The sequence below is a fragment of the Melanotaenia boesemani genome, chromosome 19 (genome assembly GCF_017639745.1).
Source record: "Melanotaenia boesemani isolate fMelBoe1 chromosome 19, fMelBoe1.pri, whole genome shotgun sequence".
NCBI lineage: Eukaryota > Metazoa > Chordata > Actinopteri > Atheriniformes > Melanotaeniidae > Melanotaenia > Melanotaenia boesemani.
The window spans coordinates 7,450,069-7,474,568 of record NC_055700.1 but is presented as its reverse complement, the minus strand read 5'-3'; the positions used below and the strand labels follow the sequence as shown (position 1 = coordinate 7,474,568).

General features: G+C 39.2%; 1 protein-coding gene across 6 annotated transcripts in view; it reads left to right on the top strand.

Annotated features, from left to right (window-relative positions):
- The window catches only part of LOC121630182 (netrin receptor UNC5D-like), a 195,367-nt gene extending 172,124 nt beyond the window's left edge, over positions 1 to 23,243 (top strand). For 5 of the 6 annotated variants that reach the window (XM_041970305.1, XM_041970303.1, XM_041970304.1 and 2 more), the window contains 8 exons: positions 3,885 to 4,103; positions 4,872 to 4,956; positions 10,143 to 10,311; positions 13,234 to 13,464; positions 17,525 to 17,674; positions 19,459 to 19,620; positions 19,873 to 20,051; positions 21,901 to 23,243. In XM_041970305.1, the coding sequence (XP_041826239.1) occupies positions 3,885 to 4,103; positions 4,872 to 4,956; positions 10,143 to 10,311; positions 13,234 to 13,464; positions 17,525 to 17,674; positions 19,459 to 19,620; positions 19,873 to 20,051; positions 21,901 to 22,096 (1,391 nt within the window). In that variant the 3' untranslated portion in view covers positions 22,097 to 23,243. The remainder of the gene's footprint in view (positions 1 to 3,884; positions 4,104 to 4,871; positions 4,957 to 10,142; positions 10,312 to 13,233; positions 13,465 to 17,524; positions 17,675 to 19,458; positions 19,621 to 19,872; positions 20,052 to 21,900) is intronic. The other variant, XM_041970308.1, reaches the window with a different exon arrangement.
- Positions 23,244 to 24,500: the final 1,257 nt, after the last annotated feature.

Below are 24,500 nucleotides of genomic sequence, written 5' to 3'. Positions count from 1 at the left end.
CTGTACTTGCAACTACTCCTGTAAGAGCAGGAGAAGCAGAGCGTCTGCAGCTTTGTAGTAGCAGTCAGAGGGATAATCCATCTTGCTTTGAATCTGTTTTCCTCCTAAGGCAATTTCTAAGAAAGCTTTCATACATAACAAATTGACCATTCACCAATCCATGTCTCCTCGTGTTAATGTCGCTATGCCCTGTCATGCATTTTATACATTTATGACACATACTGTAGGCTGTTTTCACTGGCGCACATTTAAATATTAAAAAAAAAAAAGTAAACAGTGTGTACCCTTGTCAGTTCATCATCAATACAAAGAAATACAGCTAAGTAAAGCAATTTTCTTGGCATTAGTTTGGTTTTAAAAAGACAAAAAGGGGGATCTGATTGATTGTAAGTAATCTAAATTGGTCTGTAATACATTCCTCTCTGAAGCGATGTCTGGTGCTGCCATCACTGGGCATTCTCAATCCAGACTTTTCCATTCGGTCCATACTGATAACACAGACGGATGGACAGACAGACAGATTTTAAAACTTAGGCCTGGTACACATAACTATTTTTTTCATGGTCGAGACCTCACAAATGAAGATAAAAAAATCTGTTTTGATCATACTGTGTGTGGTGTACTTCGAAAATGTAATCACAGAACAACACGCACATAAATATGCTGTCCCGCAACTGATCTACAATCTAGTCCTCTGAGCCGGACAAACGTTGAAACGTAGATGAATAACCATAGCAACAACCGGCAAAAAACGAAGAAGAAGTAACATAGTAACAATCGAAAAACACAACACACTGCATGGAAGAGGCTATACAGGACGAGGGAATGATGGTGGTCTTGGGACTATTGTTAACAGAAAAAGTCAGAACTGAAACAAATAACAGACTGGAGACGGACTATATTTACTTCCTTGCTCACCAGCTAGCTCACTCTCTGATTTGGAAGAGGCAAAATCAGGACAAAAACAGCCCAAAAATCGTTATGTGTGTACCAGGCCTAAGTGTAGCCCTTTCTCTACAGCTGCCTTGGGTTGTGGTTTTGGGCCAGGCAAAACCCTTTCAGGCTCTTCAAGTTCTTTAAGTGGACTCTTTGAAGCTGCAAATTTTTGGAATTAGCTTTCACCAACTTGGAATTTTTGGAACTGGATGTGACATTATCTAAAACAATTCATTTATATGAATGGGTGAATGGATTTTTTTCTTCAAACATTAAAGCAAAACAAAAATAGTTTTCTGTGGCCAATCTAATTACCAGCCGGGGGGCAACTCCTGTGGTTGCAACAAGAATTTCACTTCACTTTAATGAATCAATCTTATTAACTTATTAGAAACCTCATTATTATTAATCTCATTAATCTTATTAGCTTAATTTTTTATCGTTTTTATGAGAACATGATCTCTGTTTTGTAAAATACTTTGATTACCTCCGCCAAGGCGAAAGTTATGTTTTCGGTGGCATACGTTTGCCTGTCTGTCTGTCTGTTAGCAACATAACTCAAAGAGTAATAGGTGGATTTTTAACAACTTTTCAAGAAATCTCCAGAATGGAATAAGGAACAAGTGATTAGATTTTGGGAGTGATCTGGGTGCAGGAATTTTCTGCAAACAGTAAAACCACCAACAGTCCAGTAATTCCAACAACCACCAGAGGGGGTCATTTTTGACACCCTGCCAATGCAGCATAAAAATAATAAAGGTGGCTTTTATTTTTTATTTTCTGGATCATTCTGGCATCAAGCTTTGGTATAGGACCCCTGCATTCAGTGCAGCGATGTCCAAAATGTTATAAAACACCACAACAGGCCATGTTCTAGTTGCAGCTCGAGATGAATACTGCCCCAGCATCTTGTTAAGGACGTCTACTTCTAACTTGGTCCTGTTGTAGTAGGAGGAACTGATCATTTCTCCCCCATCTGAGTCATCCTCATTCATTTGTTGGAGCATAGCCAAAGCTTATTCTGCATTCATTCTTCTGCTTCTGGTCTGTTTTTTTTTTGTTTGTTTGTTTTGTTTTGTTTTGTTTAAGTTTTTTTTGTTTATGTTAGCAACGTAACTAAAAAAGTTGTGGATGGATTTTGATGAAATTTTCAGGAAATGTCAGAAATGGAATAAAATAACAAGGGATTTGATTTTGGGGGTGATCCGAATCACTGTCTGGATCCAGGAATGTTTTTTAAGGATTCGTTACTATTGAGAAATAGGGATCATTTTGTCATTATAGCTCCTAACTAATCAAATAATGCCCAGAATCATTGGCAAAAAAAAAATAAATAAAAATTACAAGATGACATCATGGTATATTTTATAATCTGACATTGTCTGACCCGGATCATATTGATATTCTATATCTAGTGATCCAGAATGTTTATAATATAGGGTTACTGGGAGGTCTGTTGGGCCTTTTGGCGTTTTTCTCAGGTGAGTGACCCTATGGCTTGGCAGAGGTCTGTGCTCTCTGAGTTCTTCTAGGCTACAGGGGTAGCTACAGGGTTGCCTCAGTAGTTCTCAGTCTGGTTTACCACTTCCTTGTAATTCCTGGTTTTAGCTACAGCCAAAACACAAAATCTGACAGCTCTAGATACGAGTTAAAACAAACACTAGGTGGTGACTTTGTAACTCCATCTCTGGTAAAAATTTAAATATGTAAAAATTATTAAATCTGGAGGTGAAGATGGGTATGATAAATAATGAATAGACAGTGGCTGTCAGTGGCCAAAATTCCTCCATGACATGAACATATTTTATCTGCAAGTAAATCCTGAGGCCTCAGGTGCAGGAATGTCCGCACTACAGGTAACTGCTTTCAAATTGTGAACATGTGTACTCTCTTCTTCTACATGCCTTTTAAGGTGTTACTCATCCCAAATGTTCTAGCACCTATAAGACAAAGCTGATACTGTGATTTAAAAACTCAAATGGACTCTCACTTCCGACACAGAGTTGTTTGTCTATGGTGGCAGATGTAAAGCTCATTCTAAGACAATAAAGAAAATTAAAACATAAGAGTTACTTCAATAAAGTACAGAAACAGAGTTTTTATTGATATTTTAACTTTTGTCATTGACCTTTGATTTTGTTACACGCCGCACCTTTAAGTCTAACTCTGCTTTTTATGAGGAAGGAGTGTTAAACTGGGATATTTGGAGCCAATTTTTCCATCTCTTATACACGGTTTATTTTCAATCTCCCTAGACTTGCATGTTAAGCTGCCCAACTTTACAGCAGAGAGAAATGTGTCCCACTGGTTGCTGAAAATGATCGTAGCATATTTCCCAATTCATCACAATTGTACATTAGGTTAGAAATGTTAAAGCTTCTGAGCCATTTAAAATTTAATACCACTTGTATTATCATGAACATGGCTGCTTTGATTCATCTAGTGGAACTGCATATAGTGTCCCTGGGTGTTCACATTCATCCTTTCCTTGAGCATCCCTTCTGGCTCCAAACACCCAACATGGCAACAGTGACGGTAAATGCTGAATTGTAAAACAGCTGTCCATTAAAAACAGCGGTTGTCATGGTGGCTGCATTAGTATTTTACATAGAAGCTGTGGTGCAGCAGGCTAAAGAGACTCAAGCCTCCTAGATCTTTAAATGCAAAGTGTTGTGCTTTCTATAGCCCAAGGCTCATTGTTTCAGCTGGAGGCAAAATCCTTGACAGAGATGGTCTTTTCTGAGCCCAGTTTCACTCTGTGTTTGGAGACTGGCTGCAATGAATAGTCAGTTGGAGAGCAATGTGTTTCTATGTAAACATTTTCTAAATGTAAACAAAGCTGTTTTTTCCTACTGTTGCTTGTTTTTCTGTTGAGGATGAAAAGGCTGTGTCAAAATAATGCCAAAGTTTAGTGCAACCAAATCGCAGAGCTTTCATTGCATCCACAGGGACAACGGAAAGGGCAGAGTACCACGTCGTGTCCCACCCTCAGACATTTCCGCGGGGCTTGGCTCCAGACTACAGAGGGGTTGCAGTGGGGACAACGCTGGGCAGAAGAGGCAAAAACCTTTTCACTCCACAAGTCTGTCTGACTCCCAGCAGGCCTCTACACAAAGCAACTGCAGTGTTTGGCCACGCTGGAGGCAGGCTGGTGGTACCTAACACAGGTGAGCCCGCTGTGAGACTATTTTACTTGATCCATTCCTCCTGTGAGAGTAAACTGAAGTTTCTTCAACATGGAACCAAAACTAATAACAGATTAATCTTGAATTTAGTACAATCTGATGGATTGCATACATTTTAAAGCAGCACAATTGTTATTGACTGAGGGTAATTTCATTATTTACTATTACTCGAGTGGAGTCTCATAATAAACCTGAAAAAGAGCAGGAGTGTTTCTAACCATAGTAAATATTTAATGTGAATATGAGTATTTCAGCTAAATGTATTTAAAGACTGTTATTGATTTTAGCTTTAACGTTTAGAAAGCATATAATGTACAACATGAAGAAATTTAGTGTAGTATGATGTAACAGTTTGCTGCTCATTCTGCTACGTTACTCAGGCATCTCTTTCTCGTGGCCTACATTCATCATCCTGTCCCTCAAGGGGTTTTATCTGCCTCCAGATTGGCAGTAATTGTTTATGATGCCGAACAATGTTGCCTATGTTTATGTGCGCTGATGTTTACGAAGGAGACAGTCTGTGCACGTGTCGGTTTGTGACAAAAAGAGTGCTGGCGGCACTGATTCACAGGGCCTTTGAGAGTTGCTTCTGTCACCTTTTTTTTTTTTTTTTTTTTTTTTTTTATGGGGCCGTCACCCCTCTGGCTGTCACCCTCGGTAAAGAGACCAGACAGCTGAGCAGGTGTGTGTCATGTGTGTGCACGTCAGGCTTGTGTGCTGATCAGCTCTCGCATGCCTCTTTCTCGGCAGGTATCAGTCTGTTGGTGCCTCATGGGGGAATTGCAGAAGACACTACCTGGGAAATGTACATGAGCATCAACCAGGAGGACAGCAGGTGAGGGACTCTCACTGAGGTGGTGCAGTCTGCTTCTCAGTCTGCTCTCTTTTAATCTCTCGGCCCTTCATAATGCTTCTCACATCCTGCAACGTCATCTCCTTCTCTCATTTCCAAGCAAGTGCCACAAACATGCAGATAAACACACGTCCTGTCTTACTGATGCTCCACTGTGACATGCACTGTACACATATGCACATACGAAGCGTGTGGCTTTCCTTCATCTTGCAGACACTACAGGGGAGGACATGATGTGTTGCAGAAACATTGGCAGCTGTAGACAGATTGCATTACTGCCCTAAGCAACTGTCTCAGCAGAGGAAAATACACTTACAACTCCGGTAGCCTGTTTTGTGTTTGTAGGCATAGCTCTTGACAGTATCTTTCTCCATCTTGACTGGTTAGAGTAGTGAATATTCTAATCTCTGTAAAGTTATAATGATAGGCGATACTGATCTGGTTTATTTGGTTAGATGGACAGAGATTTGACTTGATATGCTTTAGGATTTAGATGCAGCAGGCGGCTATTCCTGTAACTTTGTTGTTGAGATTTTCACAAAGCTCCCGCTCGAGGAGAAAATGGCATGACAGATAAGACCTGTTGGAAAAAGGAAACTAATACCTTTGACACTTTCACGGCAGAGCCTTTAAAAGGTGTCTTTTTTTTTTCTTCTTCTTCTTTTTTTGACATGTTCTTGATTTAAAGCAGACAGTATCATAATGTCAGTAAGTGTGTGTGAATCCCTGCTAGCGAGATATCGCCCAAACATCAGGGCTTGTGAAACACTTTTGCTTCTAAATGAAATTTGATTTCCAAGAAGAATCCAAAGTGACATTCAGTGCCATCTGAAATCCAGCTGTCAACTCACTGCGCTTCCACCCACCCATTAAGTGCCTAAGGTCATGAGGGGAAGGAAAAGTATCCAAGGTCACATTTAGGCTGTGGCTAACAGCTCAGTTTCAGGGGGCTGGTTGCACACTCCTCTGCCTTAAGTCTCTCCTGTTCAGCCAAACTGCTGCCCTCCAAGCTGCTGCTTTGCTCTGATAAGCCTGATGCTGTTTACTTCTCTGGCTGTCGTTTAAGTAGCTGCAGGATCCGTGCACCACTGAGCTGTCAGTCAAAGCCTATCTTCTGACAGCCGCAGAGTCCAGGGGAGAAATTGGATCCTTTCTTCCTATTCAAACCTTGGCCATCTACATAAGAACTCGCCTTCCTTTGCAAAGAGAAGGAATCGATCAGCTCTGGCTCAGTTTCAGCTGCTCAAAGGCGCTTCGTGTGTCCTCTGGGCGTCAAAAAGTTGTTTTGTGTGTGATCCGCTCCAGCTCAGCAGGGGACAGAGAGGTGTGTTCAAGGACAAAATCATGATGTGTGACAAAATAGACCTGATATGATGCAAGACAAAAGTTTGAAGAATGAACTAAGCTGTATTTTTTTCTCTGAACCCACTTTGAAGAGAGAGGATCTATAGTGTCAGCTAAACCTGCCTGAGATTAGTTCCCTCTAAAAGTTTCACTGGTTGTTGTTTTTGGAAGAATTCACAAACTTTGGGGCAAATATTTTCCAACTTCACTTTATCTCCAAAATGCTCTTTAAAATTGACACCAGTCACCATTAATTGACCAGTTAAAGGCCAACAGTAACCAAACACATTATGCCCATGTCCACACTTAACAATTATGTGTTTCTTTCCATATCCAATGAGAACTATGTGCCTCTAAAGCAGGTAATGTTCCACTGTGTTCATACGTGAGGTTTGCTCATCTTTTTGGCTGAAAACGGATTAACTCCTGCTGATTGGAAACACTCTGATAGCAGAGAGAGGTGAGAGGGATCCAAAAAAGTAAAGCAGCAAAAGCAATCAATTAAAAAGAGCTTTAAATGCTTTGCAGAGCCGGAGTCAGGTAATGATTCTCTGTCTGTCTGTGGGTTTGACACCTAAAGCATCTTTTTCTGGATGCATTATCATTAGACCCATTGTTCATGTAGGAATATTGATTTCTCCTGTTTTAATCCTCTCCACCCTGGAGGACCCTGCACTGGGACCAGGCTATATCTGTTGTGGAAATGCAACTAGCACTATTATTCAAAGGTTGCTGAGTGTGGCACATTTATTAAAAAGGCCACCTTGTATTGAAATGACCAACATGGATGTTTTATGTCTTTTTTTTTCTTGCTTTTTTTGCATCAAAGTTGCATTTGAGACTTATTATTATTGTTATTTAATGTTAAAATTTAGCATTTTGATGAGGTCTTTTCATAAGGAAACACATACATTTTATGTCAACTCTCTCTTGTATAGTGATTACCAACTGAATTTGAGGTTATTACATTCAGGGAAATTTTTAAAAATGGCTGATAATATCAAGCATATTTTGTTTTTTAAATTATACATCAATAGGGATCATTTTTTATGTTAGATATTACACTAAAAAACTTTTACTGTTACATATATGAGACCACAATTTACAGCATTTTGAGGCTCAAGAGGGAGCTGCACAAAATCTGTTAGATTTTTATTAACTTCTTGGCTTGCATAAAATGCTGTATAGCCATACACTGCTGTGACAAGTGTTAGGTATTAACATTTGACAAGTTAGTAATAAAATAAAGCGCTGTCAGCAGTTTTCATGGGGACTATTTCTTTGATAGAAAGTGCTGTCACACCACAGCTGTTCACATCATGTTCTGTGGATTAAATCTAGCAGAAGCAGGAATAAGACTCTGTTGCCTTAGTACTCCTTGCTTCCAGTGTAAGCATGCATGGTCAAAAACGAACTTGTCTGTATTCAACATGAAGTTTTTTTTAATCAAGTGTAGGTCATAAGCTGATTGTCACAGCTTCAGTTTTGCATTAGAGGACAAGTAAACAAGGAAATTATTTTGTTTTGATTAAAAAAAAAATACAAAATCCATTACTAATAACTAAAATCATAACTATCATGGAGGGGTGATAGTTTTTTTTTTTTTTTTGTTTGTTTGTTTTTTTCATTAAAACAATCAGAGATGTTAAATAAAAATCTTTAATCTTAATTTACATGCAGTCTGGCTAATCATCATTTCCACAGTAGCAGGTAGCCTTGGTTTCCACTGAGCTGGGGGCTGATTAGCACAAAAAAGTGCAGCTGCATGGCCAAGAAGTTGCACTGTGATGTAAATTGGTAAAAGCTTAATGAATAACAAAGCTTCATACGGCACTCTGCATCAGTAAGTGATGATAGGAGCCAAACAACTCGACCACAAGTTGCGGCACGAGTACAGTGCTGCTATTAACCTCAGTAGGAAACATCCCACTGCAGCTAACATCTAATCATTTAAAGTTTTGGTGTGGTGGCTTTAATTATGTGTTTCATATTGTAGTTTTGCAGTTTTGTGTTAGTTTCTATCTTGATGAAACATATATATATTTTTTTAGTCTATGCTATGTCTTAAAAGAAGCAGAACAAGCTACATCGTTGATAAGCTGCCCTATGCCCAAGTTTTGTTTTCTTTTTGTTTTTTTACTGCACAGTTTTCTTTCTACGCTAAATACTGTGAAAACGAGAAAACGTCAACAATCTCTCCTCATCCGTTTTACAAAAACTTTTGATACTCTTGAAAACTTTTGAGACAGAGAATTAAGTGGCTGTGTTGATATGTGTCATTTGGCTTAAGAAAACGGGCCAGATCATCCTTTTCTGGCCTTTTCCTTTTCTTTACTGTTTTACAGTTGTTTTTGTTTTGCTCCTACACATCTTCCTGGACTCAATGCCATCACCTCGCTTAAAGAGACAGGAAGTAAAGCCGATAGTTCCGGACAGAGGGTGATGAAAGGTTCTGCAGAAATACACAGACATGCATGTAAACCTATTCTAGAAGAGCAGAAAGGATAAAAGAGCAGAATTTGAGCTCTTTGAAAAATAGCTGTTTGTTGCCCCTCTTACAAGAGAGTTGTTTATTTAATTTTTCACTAAAGCTTTTGCTGTATCCAAGTATATTTCAACTAAATAAAAAAAAGTAATGTTTCATCAGCTTTCCCAGGGACTGCAAATGATAAGAATAAATAGAAATACAACAGCTCCAGTGTCAATTAAGTCTGCTCTAACCTGCTTAGAGCTGATAATGACTAAATACCAAAAGAGCTAGAGTGTTAGCCATCATGGCACTGGCCAGCTCTGAAATCTGATTGGACACCCCAGGGGCCTCTTCAGGGGATTGACAGGACATTGGAGGAGGAAGACATAAACCTCTTTCCAGATACACATGGATCACCAGCGTAACTACACCAGTTTAAAGTAAATTTGAAAGTAGTTTCCTAATTAGTCATCCTTTAAAAATATTTCCTACTACTACTGTCAGGCTATTAACCTGATGTCAGCCTGAAGTCACATAATACTGCTAATCTTGTTTTATGGTTACACTAGATTAGTTTTGAGGTAATGGAAGTGGAACCAATTTCATATTTAGTTTTCAGGTAGTCTATTAAGAGACTACACATCAACTACATGAAGCTGAAAATAAGGTACAAAGAATGCTCAAAGAGTACCTCTGTATACAAATTACTTAGCGCTGACTAAGCTAGCGCTACATGATCCACTTTAATTTAAACAGGAAACTAGTAAGGCTGTTAGTTCATGTCGTTGTCTGTCTTCACCACAGTTATATTAATGATGCTGAGAAATATCCGTGCTGCTGCTCTGACAACAGCACCAATATTGTGCCCAGTGTATGTGAGGTATCCAGCCAGACCAGCTGCATGACTGATGGTGGTCCCATCGATTGCTCTCAGTCTTTAGGGCTTCCAGCCAAGTTTGGGCCTCTGGCCAAGAGCAGCTTGGCCTGGCTAATCTGTCACCAGGCTGGCCGAAGCAGGCTTCATAAGCTCCATCGACCCACGAAGCTTACACGCTCTGTGCTAAAGCCTGTCCTCCCCAGCCTCACTGTCCATTAGTCTTGGTGCTTTAATCTTCCTCTATCTGTGTGTCTGGGTGTCAGCTTGTAAAAGATTGATTCATTATGGGTGTCGAATGATTTGAGTTTACTTTGTTTAAAGCCAAAGGTCACACTGAATGCTTGCTCACACATTTATTCTAAAAATCTTCTTTTTCCATTTTCGTATTCTATTAAATCCTTGTGTTTTTTTTTTATTACTGTGAAATAAATTGAAATAAAAGATTTGATTTCATTAATGTTGTTTCGGGGTGTGCAGCACTGTGTCCGAGGATGGGTCGGAGATCTTTCTGAGCCCTGCAGTCACATATGGTCCACCAGGCCTTGACCTGTCCTGTCCCATAGCCATGACCATAGCACATTGTGTGGAAGTTCCTCCTGATAACTGGACCATCCGGTTAAAGAGACAAATCCAGGACAAGTGGGAGGTGAGCAAGTTCTATTTCATCTTACCTGTCGTGAACTGGTTCAGTTTTTTGTTACAGTATCAGAGGAAACTTTTGACAAGTACTAGCAAACATCCTCTATCAGCACCCAGAATATCAATATAATCTGATAAACCTGCTTCAATCTATTTTAATAAAAATGTTTCATCCTATCTGAGGTATATGCCTCCATATCAAGAGTGATGGTGACATGTATGTCAGACTTACTGTTTTTTTTTTCCATTTCTGGACATAGATAATACCTATGTGGCAATATATTACTATTGGATACAATAAGTCTCTGGATGTATGAGGAAATAGGTTCATTAGGTAAATGAACCGCCCATAGAGAAAATTATACATGTTCATAAATTAAAAAGTAATGATATGCTAACTTCTGCAATGATTTTATACAGTATGTTGCAACCATATATACAATCAGCATATCTCATGTTTAATGCATAAGTTTGTCTAAACTTTTCACTTGTATTGTAAATGTAAGATGTACGTGCAAGCTTTTTTAACCTCCTTACAGCAAATCAGAGATGCTTCTCTTTATTTCAACATACAGAGCAAACTTTTATTTACACTTAAATTTATATAGAACAGATATTAAACATGCACTGCAGTACACATACAAAAGAAATTATTTCTAGATAAACTGCACTTATTGTGAATTTCTTTAATGGTTTCATAGATGAGCCACATCATGGTACAGGTGATTCTTCATAAGTGCAGACAGGCATATAATATATATATATATATATATATATATATATATATATATATATATATATATATATAAGTCATATGAAGGCATTTTATTTTATACAGCTGTGTGTATGTGTGTGTATTTTTTAGTAAATGTTTTATATTTTTTCCTGCCATACTCACTCAAGTTATAGTGTGCTCTTCTCAACTGCTGTGTAGACAGGGCTTGTGTTGCACCATGAGTGAGCATGCATGCACAGCTGCTGACATCCACAGCAAGCACAGCTTGCAAAATAATTCAGATATAAATCAGGGCTTCCTTTCCTGCAGCCATGTGCTGTATTGGGTGCAAGAGTTTGTTAAAAACCACTTCAAATAGCCAGATAATTGCTGTGTAGAGTAGATGATTTATGAACTATGTGTAAATGTGTGGAAAGTGTTAGGATTAAAGATGTGTGTATAGTTCAAACAGTGAAAGAGTAAGACATTGGAAGATGAAAGTTTTTCTAAAATCTACTCTGATTCTTGTCAAAAGTTAAATTTACAAACACATATACAAATTCAAAAGCCACTAAAAGGTTAAAGCACCCACTCCTGTCTGATACAGAGGTGTGCAGCCAAAAATAGATCAAAAGAACTGACAAGTGTGCTTTTCAAAGATTTAAGACTTTACTTCTCTAAATGCATGATGGTGCTATTTCTGAGATTGCAGCTGTTATTTCTTCTTTTTTCTCTCTCTCTTATAGTCCTTTAAGTAAAATGACACCTCTAAAAAAAAGTCCTTCAATTCTGCCCTACAGAGCATCTTCACAGTCTCACAGAAGAGCACTTTGACACCTGCATTCAATCTATATATCTCCTCTGTTCATTTTACCCTTCCTTTCTCAGTGGAGTAGACACATCTAAGATGCTCTTTTAATGTTTAACTAACCTCATCATAAAGCTTTGGGGACCTCATCATGTTAGAGTGATTCCAAAGCCTGTGTTTGCTTGAACTAGGGGGTCTGCTGCTCTCTGTAGCCTGGCCCCTTCACTCTGTGTGACATTTACACAGATGTAATTTGCCAACAGATGTGTTGCACAAAAGGGAGCTATCAAAATGCCCTTCTCTGATGGGAGTTATGTGCCAACATAGAAGAGGGAATAAGAGAGCAAGTCAGCAGAGAGGGATGAGATAGGCAGAAAGATAGAAGCAGGTTCAGGGAGAGAAGGGAAGATATTCCCCAAATGTAACACTGTGGCCCATCTCTGTCACTGAGAAATAATGAGGCCTTTATCTCAGGAAGGATGCTTACTCAAAACCTAATCTTTGGAATTTGTGATATAATGGGAAGTGGAGGTCTCTCTCCCAATCTGTCTTTTCTTTTTTGCCCTCCCTTTCTTTCTTTCACCCCATCTGCCTCTCAGCGGCATTCCCATTTAAGCTTGCACTTTTTTTACACTTGTTTGACTCTATCATTTCTCCCCTGGCTGCCTGGCAGGGGATGAGCTATGTCACGGAGATCTGTCATGTATGCTGCAGCGCTAATGGGGCAGGTTTAAGAAGCTGTGGGCCACTAAATTACTCTGCATTACTTTATATGCCTCAGCCGGGCCATATGCAGAGGGGACCACAGGGTCACAGTTGTGTTTCAAAGGTGATTTGGGAGAATTTAACGCACAATAAGGGGCAATTGGCCATCAGATACAACTGCACCCTGTTAATCCGTTTTGTCAGTGTTACTGTATCTCCATCTGTTTAGAGGAATGTGTCATTATTTTTTTGGCCCTCATTCAGCTTTCCCCAGATCCTTACCCTAGGCATCCTGGAAGGTTTCCAGGTTATTGTCTATGAAGTCTCCTGATATTATCCCTTCAGTTTTAAAATAAAAGTGCTGTATTTGTTGCAGAAATTGTTGGTTATATGCATGGCTTTTTATATTCTATTTTGACTCATTTTTACTGAAAGAAATATGATTTTGCAGAGGTCACAAATGTGATTTTGCAAAGATTTGGCTTAAATCAACACACACTTTAAGTTAAACATGCTTTTTATTCTTGGCAGTAGTTTCAATGTTAATGATCATATAATCATAATGATGATAATCACTCTGACAAAAATCCAATACTAAAATGTTCTTATGATTAACCTGCAGGCCTGCAGTGAGCAGCTGTTGTTTCCTCGCTGCTCAGCAACTAAATCTATTTTATCCAAATGTGTCCCTTCATCCAAAGGAAGTGATGTCTGTGGATGAGGAGAGTACATCCTGCTACTGTCTGCTGGAGGCTCAGAGGTGCCACGTGCTGCTGGGGCAGCCGGGTCGTTACGCACTGGTGGGGGAGCCCCTGAACCAGGAGGCAGCAAAGCATCTAAGACTGGCTGTGTTTGGGAGTCCAGACACCAGCAACTCTCTGGGCTTCACCCTCAGGGTGTACTGTGTGGACGACACACCCCATGCATTTCAGGTACGTAAAAAGAAATAATGAAATTAAAATATTTTTACATCATGTTCATTGTATGTTGTTCTTTGTCTTGCATTCTATACATCAAGGCTACTCAATTTGGCCCTACAAGGGCCGCAGTCCTGCAGGTTTTCAATGTTTCCCTGCTCCAACACACCTGACTCAAATAGATCCAACAGCCTATAAAGTTCTACACAATGACTCATTCATTTGTTGAGAAATTACTATGAATAGCAAAGCAAATAGAAAGAGCAAACAGCAAGGTACAGTAAAGCTATTCTTAGCTGAACCCTCCAAATCTGAACAGCCTGCTGACTGACATAGTTTCAGACCTGGGTAGCCCCAGAAAACATGAGCTGGTAGTCACTTCTGTAATATGAAACATTAAAGTGTTCCAGCACTGCTATAATGAAAACTGAGAGCACGTTTGTTACCTCAGCCATCACGTATCACTTCTTCATACTTCCTGTGTAAACCCTATTAAAGACCACAAAAGCCTCAGAAACAATCGCTATCTGATAACTTTGACATAAAACACAAGCTATTGACTTGTCATCCTTGTGTTTAGTGTAGGTGTTGCCTGGTTTTGTAATGAACTGAATGTAACAGCTTCAGCTGGTTACTGACTGAACTGAAGGCTGTAAATGAGATGAATGAATGAGGCGTTCACTTAATGCTGCAGGTGCTGAAGTGCCCTGGAGTTGCGACTCATTTGCCTACTGTTGTATTTACTGAAGTGCCTTTGAATAGAGACATATTGGCTTACTGAGGTACTTGGATGTGTGCATTTGAATGTTAAAGATACAGTTTAGCTTTGAGGAAAATGCTGAAAAACTGCATATTTGGCAATTTGGTATCATAGTAAAGCGTATAATAGACCCACAGTGGTAGTCCAGGAGATTCATGTTTCATGTTTTATGCTGCTATGCATTAAAAATACATGTGTAAATGCACAAGGTTGCATGAGTGTTTATAGAGATAAAAAAAAGTGGGTTTTTTTTGTTTGTTTTTTTTACTTAACTCAGAAAACAGGTTTGAGTCCAGTTTAAATTACTGTAACTTACAGTTACTGTTTTGTTAGCTTAATGGACAAAATCTGTTGGTCAGAAGCATTTTATTAGGTTAAGTTTTTCTTCCTTTAACACACACAGCACAACACTATGAGCAGAAGGCACAAGATTTTGCCCCAATCATGGCACACACCTATTTCCAGAGTTAAGTATTGCAGAATAATAAAAATCCCATTTCATGAGGCCAACATGTGAGTACAGGATCCTGAACCAAACATCATACAGTACAAGACACACTCATGAGCAAACTTGAGTTGTAGGTTGAAAAAAGTCCAACAAGGGGCAACAACAACTTCTACTGCACACAGGATAAAATGTTTGTCCCTACACACACACACACACACTACTGATTTCCTCACAGATTTTTAGTATCTGAACAAGCTTTAGAAATTAAGTATCATTTTACCATTGACATATACTTGAAAGAACCATTGGGTTTTGGAGCTTCATATTTTTAACCTTGAGGAAGTAGATTACCTCTGCCATGATGCCGTGCATGATGCTTCTAGCTGATTTTTACAGTATTTCCAGAAGAACGATTGTGCAAAGTTTTAGATTGTCAGAGCAGATGATGTTGCACCAACATGCAGTTACAGGTTATTCTCACATTTAGCTCTAAGTATTTGTTAGATAAAGCCTTCTGCACTGTAAAAGCAAAACGAAAACCCATAACTTCATCTTACAAATGTCACAAATGACATTTCCTTTGTAGCCAGTGTCGTGCAGTTTGTTCATTTGTTTTTGTTTTTTGTGTGTGTAACTTTTGGTTTTGCCTGGAAGAACTGCTGCCTGAGTGTGGCTCTTCTGAAGATCCACTTGTTTAGTAAAGTTGCCTTAGGGAGATGCTTGAGGACAAGGCGACATAAAAGGATGTTTAATTACAAAGACAACAAATGCTACAAGGTTGCTTCCCTGCCCTTTCTTTATATAGTTTAATTTGCTCTCTGTTAATTAAATGTGTTTCTGCGTTGCCTTCCATGTGGCACGTATTTGAAAAGATGAAAACGAGTCTTGAGCGGTGCTGTTAAAAGGTTTTGCTTCCTGCATCACAAAAACAAATACAGCAGTAATTTTCCCATTTTAAATAAATCTGTGGTGCTGATAGTTCTTTGTTAACACCAAGTCCTGCTTCAAATGTGGCTTCATTAAAAAGGCAAAAGTTTAAGTGAACAAAAAAAAAATGGATGCAAGTAAAAGCCAGCTCACTCCTCTCCATCAGTCCGACATAGTTGTTTGTTCATTTTTTTCTTTAGTGTTGACTTTTCTTTTTTTCTTCTTCTTTTGTTTTTTGTGTGACAAATAATTTCCCCTGTGAGCTTGAAAATCGATCTGGTTGGAGACAGACTGTAAGGCTTTGCACTGTCTTCTTTCTTCCACCAGTCCCTGCAAATTCGAGATAAAGAAAATGTTAAACCAACATATCGAAATATAGCACATACCAATGCATGGAGTTATGCAGCACCCTGCATACTATACAGGTCACGGAGTCAAATTTGATGGGGCTTTTTTTGCCATCATTGGGAAATTTTCAATGAAGGTATTATCATTCACTTCCATCTTCATCATTTTATTCAAAGAGACCTGTTCAGTATTGTGTCCATTTTTTCAAAGGCAACTCATAGTCCATGTGTATTTGTTTGCATGGAGCTGTTCATACATCAAAATGATGGCCAATTATTTCATTTTCTTTTTATCTGTTAAGATGCAGTCAGATCCTGGATGCGCACACCAGTGTGACACACCAGAGAACTAACTATTACTGAAAAACATCAGTGGGTGGAGGATGCTAAGAATGTCACTGAAAACTGCTGCTCGGTGGATTAATAAAGATATATTAACTGTGGACAAATAAACCATTACTGGACTTCAAAATGTATACAAGACCAGCTGACTCCCAAACAATATAGGGATGTTGTGATCATTGCAGCAAAAGTGTCGCAATCCATATTTCATATAGTCCTTCCACCAGATGGCGATACTTTCATAAGCAGAAAGTTCATAAGACCAAAAATAACCTTTTGCCTCAGTGATGGAAATCCAAAAGTAGGTTAAAAGTGAGGAAGGAAGAGAAGCAGGAAGTGCCCATGAGCCAAGCCTGTGCATCTCAACATAGAAACAAACTGTCAAGATAAGAACACATATAGCTGCTTGCAGAACTTACTTTATTAATGATGCAGTGAACAACATATTGTTTTGATATTTCCAGCAAGCCCTCTAATCTCCATGGCCAAACTTAGCCTGCAACACAACAATGATCTGAAGCACACTGTTCATGAAACCAGAGTGAGTTTAAACTGTATCTCCAGATCTGCTGACCAGTTTTTATAAGTTAAAAAGGAGAGTGAAGAGACTGAAGCACCAAGCAAACACCAGCTGAAGGATATTTTTGAAGCATGGATGAACATTTCCAGAGAAAACAGAAGAGCTTTAGTTGTGCCGTGGAGTCACAGACTTGATGCTGTCATTGCAGTGCCGAGCAGTAATATTGCTGCATCAAAGGGAAATGAGCCTTAGACCTCATCACTTTTATTTCCTTTGAAAACCATCTATTAAACTACTTCTAAACATCCATAAGATGAAGATTCTGTCCTATATCACTGCTCACTTTTATCCAGTACTGACTTTCAGAGCCCAGTGACTTTGGATGAAGTTTGAAGCCCCAAAACTTGTATGTGTATGTTCATTCTTGCAGTGTCTCTTCTAACAAACAAGGAGATTTTAGCAAAAAAAAAAAACAAAGTTTTTCCTCTGTGTTTTATCTCTCTCTGCCAAAAAATATGTACAGAAGAGGAAAAAATGAGGCCTTTAAATGTGGTGATTTGAGGGAAGTGAATTAATAAATTGCGGGGACAGAATGAGACTTTTTCTTTTAACTTAGGTACTTCACCAGGAAGAGATGCTTTGTTTGCGATGTTTTTTCTTTTGCATGCAATCTGATGGATCTCTCAGGCCAAGCAAAAACCAACTTTACCAGTTTTTTTTTCTTCCTTCAGGAGGTGGCCGTGGGAGAGCGCAGCAGGGGTGGACGGCTGCTGGAAGAACCTAAAATTATGCTGTTCAGGGGGAACACTTTCAGCCTCCAGGTGTCCATCCAGGACGTCCCACAGTTACTCTGGAGCATCAAGCCTTTCACCACCTGCCAGGTAGGCGGTTTCTTTTGTTTAGAGGAAAAATGTTTTAACCAGCAAGCATGTTTACTGTAAGTCCATGTGTGCTCAAATTTAAATGGAGCTCAGGTTTGTCACAGTCATGCACCTGGAAAGAAGCTGTGCACCTTCATCTTGTCTGCTCCCTCCACTCCTCCAGCTGTCTCTCTCTCTCCTCTGTCAGCTTCCCTTTTTCTTGCATGGTCACATCAAAGCTAAAGGGCAACAGCAAGGGCACAGCAGGGGATCACCAAGACTAGCTATCTCACCCACACATGCACCATTACAAACTTAATTATGACTACCAGGCAGGAATACACATACACACTCACATAGCATGGTTATCTTCCTGGGGGTCTATATGCTGTATGTTCTGCTCTGCCCTATGATGTTTATCCCACCAGCGACATCCTATTAGTAGAATTAGCCTACTATCGCGCTTTCAGAATACCAACAAGGCTTTCTTGGATAGGAAAAAAGGTCTTACATGGATGATGACTATAAGCTCTGATTCAGACACTACTCTCACCTAAAGGAGACTTTTATAAGTGGCCATCCTTCTGTCAGATGGATCTGAAGAGAGGGTGATTCATCTGTAAAACAGTGTTTTGACCTGTTCTCACTGCACCACTGTCTGGGTCACACAGTAGTAAGTAATGGGAAGTCAAAATGGATCTCTCAGATATGCTTCATAGCTTTTACTTTGGTTTTTCAGCTGCAACATTTGCCAGAAATTTAGCCTGAGCTGTGTAAAATGAGACATCTCTGTCCTAATTCTGTAATCACATTACAGATCCTTATCTAAAGATTGACATTTATGTGAGTTTCATAGCAGCTTTGATGTAATGCTGTGAAGTAAAAGGATGGTTTTATGGTATTACATTGATTATTTCTATCAGTATACACTGATAGCTATCAAACTGATGTCATGTCATGAAGTAGGTCAGAAGTAATGAGAAGGTTTTCACTAGTAGTCAGGAAGCAGAGAATCTTAACCAGGTTTTCTGTATCTTAAATGCAGATTCTACAGAGTTTTGGTAATTGTTGTCATGTCTGCTTCCTTCACATGCATTAAATGTGGCTGTCTAACAAATATGTTATGTTTCTTTATTTATCTTTTTATTTTTCCATCTTTTTTTTTAATTCACTGAGCATACATGCCAATATGTAACTTAAAAAAAGACATAAAAGTAAATTTACTGGAAAAACAGATGACTCATCCTGCACTCTAGGGTGTAAACTAATTTGTTTCTTTTAACTTTCACATTAATGATGCAGAATTATGAGCAGTGTTGTTCAGATCAGTGGATCTGACCAATCAGAGCAGACTTTGCTTTTTTTTTTAAAAAAAAAAGGTGTGGGGGGGGCTTTAGCATTTATTATAGGAAATGTTTAATTATGCAGAAAAAAAGCACTTCTCTAGCATTTCATAGAAACTTAGAACACTTATTTACTCATAACTAGGACAATGCTTTATCCATTAGCTCACTGATGATTCCAGCTCTTACACAAAGTTCATAGGAAGTATTTTCATTCGTTCCGGTGGCTCCAACACCTGCTTGTTCTCTTTCTGGTGGTTTAGAGCTCCTTGATTAGTTAGCATCATTGATTAGGTAACGAGGCCACTCATCTACTTTTAATTAAGCATCTAAACAGCAAAGTGGATGGTGAAGCAAGATTCCACAAACGTCTTCAGCAGCAGTCTAATGAGTTTGCCGCCTGCTCGGCCCTTCCATCACAGTGTTCATCCTTTCTGTCCTCCGTCTGTCCTCGCTCTGCAGGAGTTCTCCTTTTCTCAGGTGTGGGCCAGTAACCAGCGTCCCCTGCAGTGTGCCTTCTCTTTGGAGCGATACAGCCACTCCTCGTCCCAGCTCTCCTGCAAGATCAGCATCCGGCAGGTCACAGGAGAAGAGCAGATACTCCAGATCTATACATCTGTGGAGGTGAGCTGCTCTCCTAGAAGGGGACAGTGTGTAGTTTGTGCCTAAGTAGTCATTAAGCCTGTTAATAAGGTTCTTTTATTACACTGACTATCTCTTGATGTGATTTAACAGCTTGTGTAATGAGCCTTCTGTGCAGTGTTTCATGTATAGATTAGAAATTATCTTGATGAGTTCTTGTCCTTCATATTTAGGTGGAAACATCTTAAGCTGCAAGATCACCCTGACATAGCTTCCTTTCCTTCTCACTAACAGAATGAAAAGGGAGTGGTTCCCTTTTTCACTCAGTCAGACTGTACGGTCACCTCTCAGACAGGGTCGAGGGCTTTCAAAATCCCCCTGTCCATCCGTCAGCGGATCAGCGCCACCTTTGACGTCGCTAATGCCAACGGGAAGGACTGGCAGCTCTTGGCTCAAAAGCTCCACATAGACAGGTCTAAATTTCCTCTCACTCTTTAGCTGCCATTTACATACTGCTGTGTCGTCCTTGAATGAATGAATTGGCATGTTTTGAATATTAGAATAATGACTGGAAAGTAAAAATGCATATTTTATATTTATTTATTTATTCTTTTTTTATTATTATTTTTGTTATTACACTCTTCCCATTTTGATCACTACTTTTAATCTTCAATTTAGGCACCGTGTCGGCTTTTATCTTCCATCCTCTACTGGCTCTCAGTTAAACACCACACAGCTGATTTCATTATAGATCTAAACACACATTTACCAGGAGAGATGGTGAGGAAAATGTTATGGCCAACTTTAACACAGTCAGAATATTGTAACTGAATGCCGTGTTTTACAGAAATCTGACTGCTGACAGGCCAGCCTCTGGCAAGAAAAATGTGTTCATGTTAGCACTTCTCATTAGCAGCTTCTCTGCATGGGCTCCATCTCTCAACCCCTGCTACACTCTCAGGAGGTTGCGCCAGGTCTGCATTTGTGTAGGCGTAGGAGGATTTTAGTTATTTAGAGATAGGATGATCTCTATTTGTGCTTCAGAAAAGAAGTCAATAAGCAAGTACTTGTAGCCAGAGCGATTCTTAGATCTGTGCAGTCAGCTCTGAAATACACTGAGAGGATACTCTCTGTTTCCTGACAGCTGGAGATGCATAACAGGAAAAAGTTAACCAAGAAACTATAACAGAAACTATGTGATTAAGGAATTTTGCTTTAAGTCTGAAAACAAACATCTGTGACTGATAAATGGAAAAGGATTTCAGAGCTTTTTCAGCCCAGCCAAGCACACCAAGAAGCATGTAATAGAAATGTCTCTACCTACTTAAGCTGATTTTTGTAATTATTTCTCTGAGTGTGTGGGAACATCATCATACGGAGGAGGGAAAATAGACTGGAAAGGCAAAGAAGAGAGAACGCAACAAGGACAAAGATGCCTCTGCTGTGAAACAGTGCCCTCTGTTGGACAGATGCTATAACAACAGCTGCCAAGGAAATCAGAATTTAAAGCTTCTGTTTTTTCACGATATATTCTAACTTAATGTACGATAAATCTGTTTAATGGATCCCAACTGACTTTTTTAGCTTTTTTTATTTATTTTATGATAAAGCCATTTCTATAGCTGCTTAAAAAGCTGCACCCAGGAATCTTGCTTGGTCTAATATCATATGAGGCATGATTTTTGCCTGTGAAACAGATGAGAGGTGAAAGCACCACCAGGAAGAAACAATAAGCCGTTGTAAATTAAAGTTGTTAAACTGCAGTATCATTGCATTTATCGTCTCTGGCTGAACGGTTTACTAACATTTATGCCATAAATAGAATAAATTTGACTTTATAAGCTCAGAAACTCTCCAATTTAAAGTTTCTATGCAACTCCACTGAGTGGATCAAGTGTGTGCCATCATTCCCCTGAGTCTACTTGGCAGAGAGCTACTGTGGCACCTCAATCTTGTGAGATTATTGCTCTTTATGCTTGAATTATGTCAGAGTAAGTCACAAACTAACCAGATTGCATCATTAGGGATCAGGTATGACTCATCTCTAACATGTCTAATGAGTAATATCAGTTCTTTGTACTAGTTTCTGTGACTAAACATGAGGATACAGGTGTGTGCTGCTTCGATTTTCTCTGTTTTCGCTTGTCTTTTCTCTAGAAGTGTTGTATGAATTAATTACTCATATAATAAGCTTTTAAAAATTACTTTACATTGGCTTTACTGTCATAATGACTGCAAAGCAACCACTTATATTATAGAATCGCTCCTTTGTTACTCATTGCTCATCTGTTACTAAAATATTCAATTTTCCCCGGCCTCCAGGAACCTGTGCTACTTTGCATGCCAGGAGAGTCCGTCCTCGGTGATTCTGAGTCTGTGGGAAGCCCAGCACCAGGACTCTGGAGACCTGGACTCGCTGGCCAGTGCCCTTGAGGAAATCGGCAAGGTTCAGTCCCCCAGGGGCACCGCCACTCTTGGCTGCAACAAGGAGGACTCTGAATACACAAAATTTGGGTAGGGAAGGTCCATGGCAGATCACATCATGACGAACCTTTACTGCATGACACTGATGATCAGGTGTACTGACTAACCTAAGGAGAGGAGCAGACTGTTATTAAAGGAGCACCTCTGCTAAAGCAAATGGTCCGTACAGACACAACAAAGTCAAGATATGACCAAGAGGAAGGTAAAAATTACAAGACATTTGGTAAGGGGTATCAGTATGCCACATACCAAACTTTGAGAAATATCCACTTCTGTCATCCCTGAAGACCAATTCAATCACCTGTATTCAAAGATTGTAGATGTATGTGTGAAGAAGACTCCTAATAGGAATGACTGCCAAACAGGTTGTTGTTGTGACCCAGTACACAGTACTTGCCATCAAACAGTCCTCTGGGTAATGAAAATGTTTCATGTAATAATGTCATTACAGACATTTGTCATTAATTTTCTAGATCTCCTGTTGCTTTCTTTTCTGAACTGTGTGTTTAATGTTTCTGACGTTTGATTTTTAAAAAGAAAAGGAAAAAGAAAGGAAAGAGGAAAAACAAAAAGTAGGGAACTTTTCTGTCTTGTCCATCCCGTGAAGTCAGAGACAACAACCAGGAGTTATTTAAAAGAAGTTAGGTCCTGATGTGTCAAATGGAGAATCCCACCCGTGAGCACATGAGAATAATTTCAACCTCACGGATGGAAAATCATCAAAGCGACGACTGCAGCGGAGAACCCGGCCGATCTGTGCCTCATCTGAAAACGCAGACAGAACTAAACCACATCCCTTGATGTCAAGTAATCAACGTGTGGAGAATTTAGAGGAAATCTAATGTTTCACTATGAAACATGTGACTTCATACTAAATGGAGCAGGGGAGATTACAAACCCTGCAAATTACTGGCACCAGTTAGGATTTGTGTATTTTTAAGACTCCTTAGAGCTTCTTTTTTGTTCTCTTTTTTTCTTTATTTAAATTTTGATGTTTGGCTTGACTGGAGCTGCTTCTCTTGGACTAGATCATCAAATACCTGAGCATCATGATTTGAGGACACTTCAGTAGCCCTCGCTCCCTCTCCTATGTCATCTCAACAGAGCCAGCATCTGCTTAAAATCCCCACAGTCAGTTGCTCCATTTGCCCCTCTACCTAATAAAGTGACACTGTGTTGAACTGTGTGTCGGCGCTCTCCTTCCCTCTATTTGATGATTTGAATTCTGAAACCAGACAGCAGAGAAATTCCTCAATCTTATAAAAGTAAACCCTTGAAAACGAACTATCAATGCGCTCTTTGAACTCGGATGGAAAATCATTCAGATTGTATGACCATTATGATTTCACATTGTTTAAATTGTTTAACTTCAATGTGATAGCTACTTGTTAAAAGTATTAAGTTAGTTTAAATGACCAGACCTTAAATTTAAAAACCCATCAAATATTCTGTAAACACTCAGGCCTCATTAGAAAGGGTTATTGAAGTAAAAAAAATACTGAAATATTTGTTTAGGAAGTTAGACACCACTCCTGCATGAGACTAAAGCTAAAAGCTCTACCTGCTAGCTTACCTTAGCACTGGAAAAAGAAAACAACTAACCTGACTCCTTCCAAAACTAAAAAGATCTTCAGACCTGCATTTTTAAAGCTCACTGATTAACACATAAAGCTGTGTATGTGTAAAAAAACAACATAGTTTGCAGTTTTCCTGTGTGGTTATGAACTGTTTTGTGCTTGGGCATCGTCACTGTTTCAGGTCACAGTCAATCTGGCAAAGAAAGATGCATATTGATGCAGTCCTGCTGGCTCGATTGTGAGAAAGCATTTTTTGCTGATATGTGCATTTATGGAAATATTCTGAGATATTCATCCACAGATGTATGCATTTCATTCAATAAATGCTGAAATCTGTTTTCAATAAGTCAGGACTGCTTAATGGAAATGATGCAATCTGTTCGACAGAAGACCACCACAGCATAAGAAGGAGCTTGAGTTTATTCACTACTATTCATCCAATATGTAAAGTCACATGTTGAGAGATCTGGAGATATCACATCTGGAACGAAGCTCTTAAACATGCATAAACTGCTTTGGGATTGCAGGATCAAAATTTTACGGAGGAAGGAAACTTCTCTGTTTTTGCTGTAAACGAAGTTCTGAGATGGATGAAGTAGTTTGGGTTGCCTCTAATGATTACTTTCTTTACAGTCAGCACATTTTCAGGAAATTGTTTGGGTTGGTCTAAATACCAGCTTTATTATTAAAGCAACAGCAGTACTGAACTTTGTAAGATTTTCACAATTTGATGCCTGCTAATGAAGGTTAATTCTTCTCTGAGCTCCGTCCAGCAAGTAAAAGTCAGTCTGATGGTGACTCTTGTTCTGTCACTGTCTTTTCCTTGCTTCCTCTGATAATTTCCTGGTGCGTGATGCAATA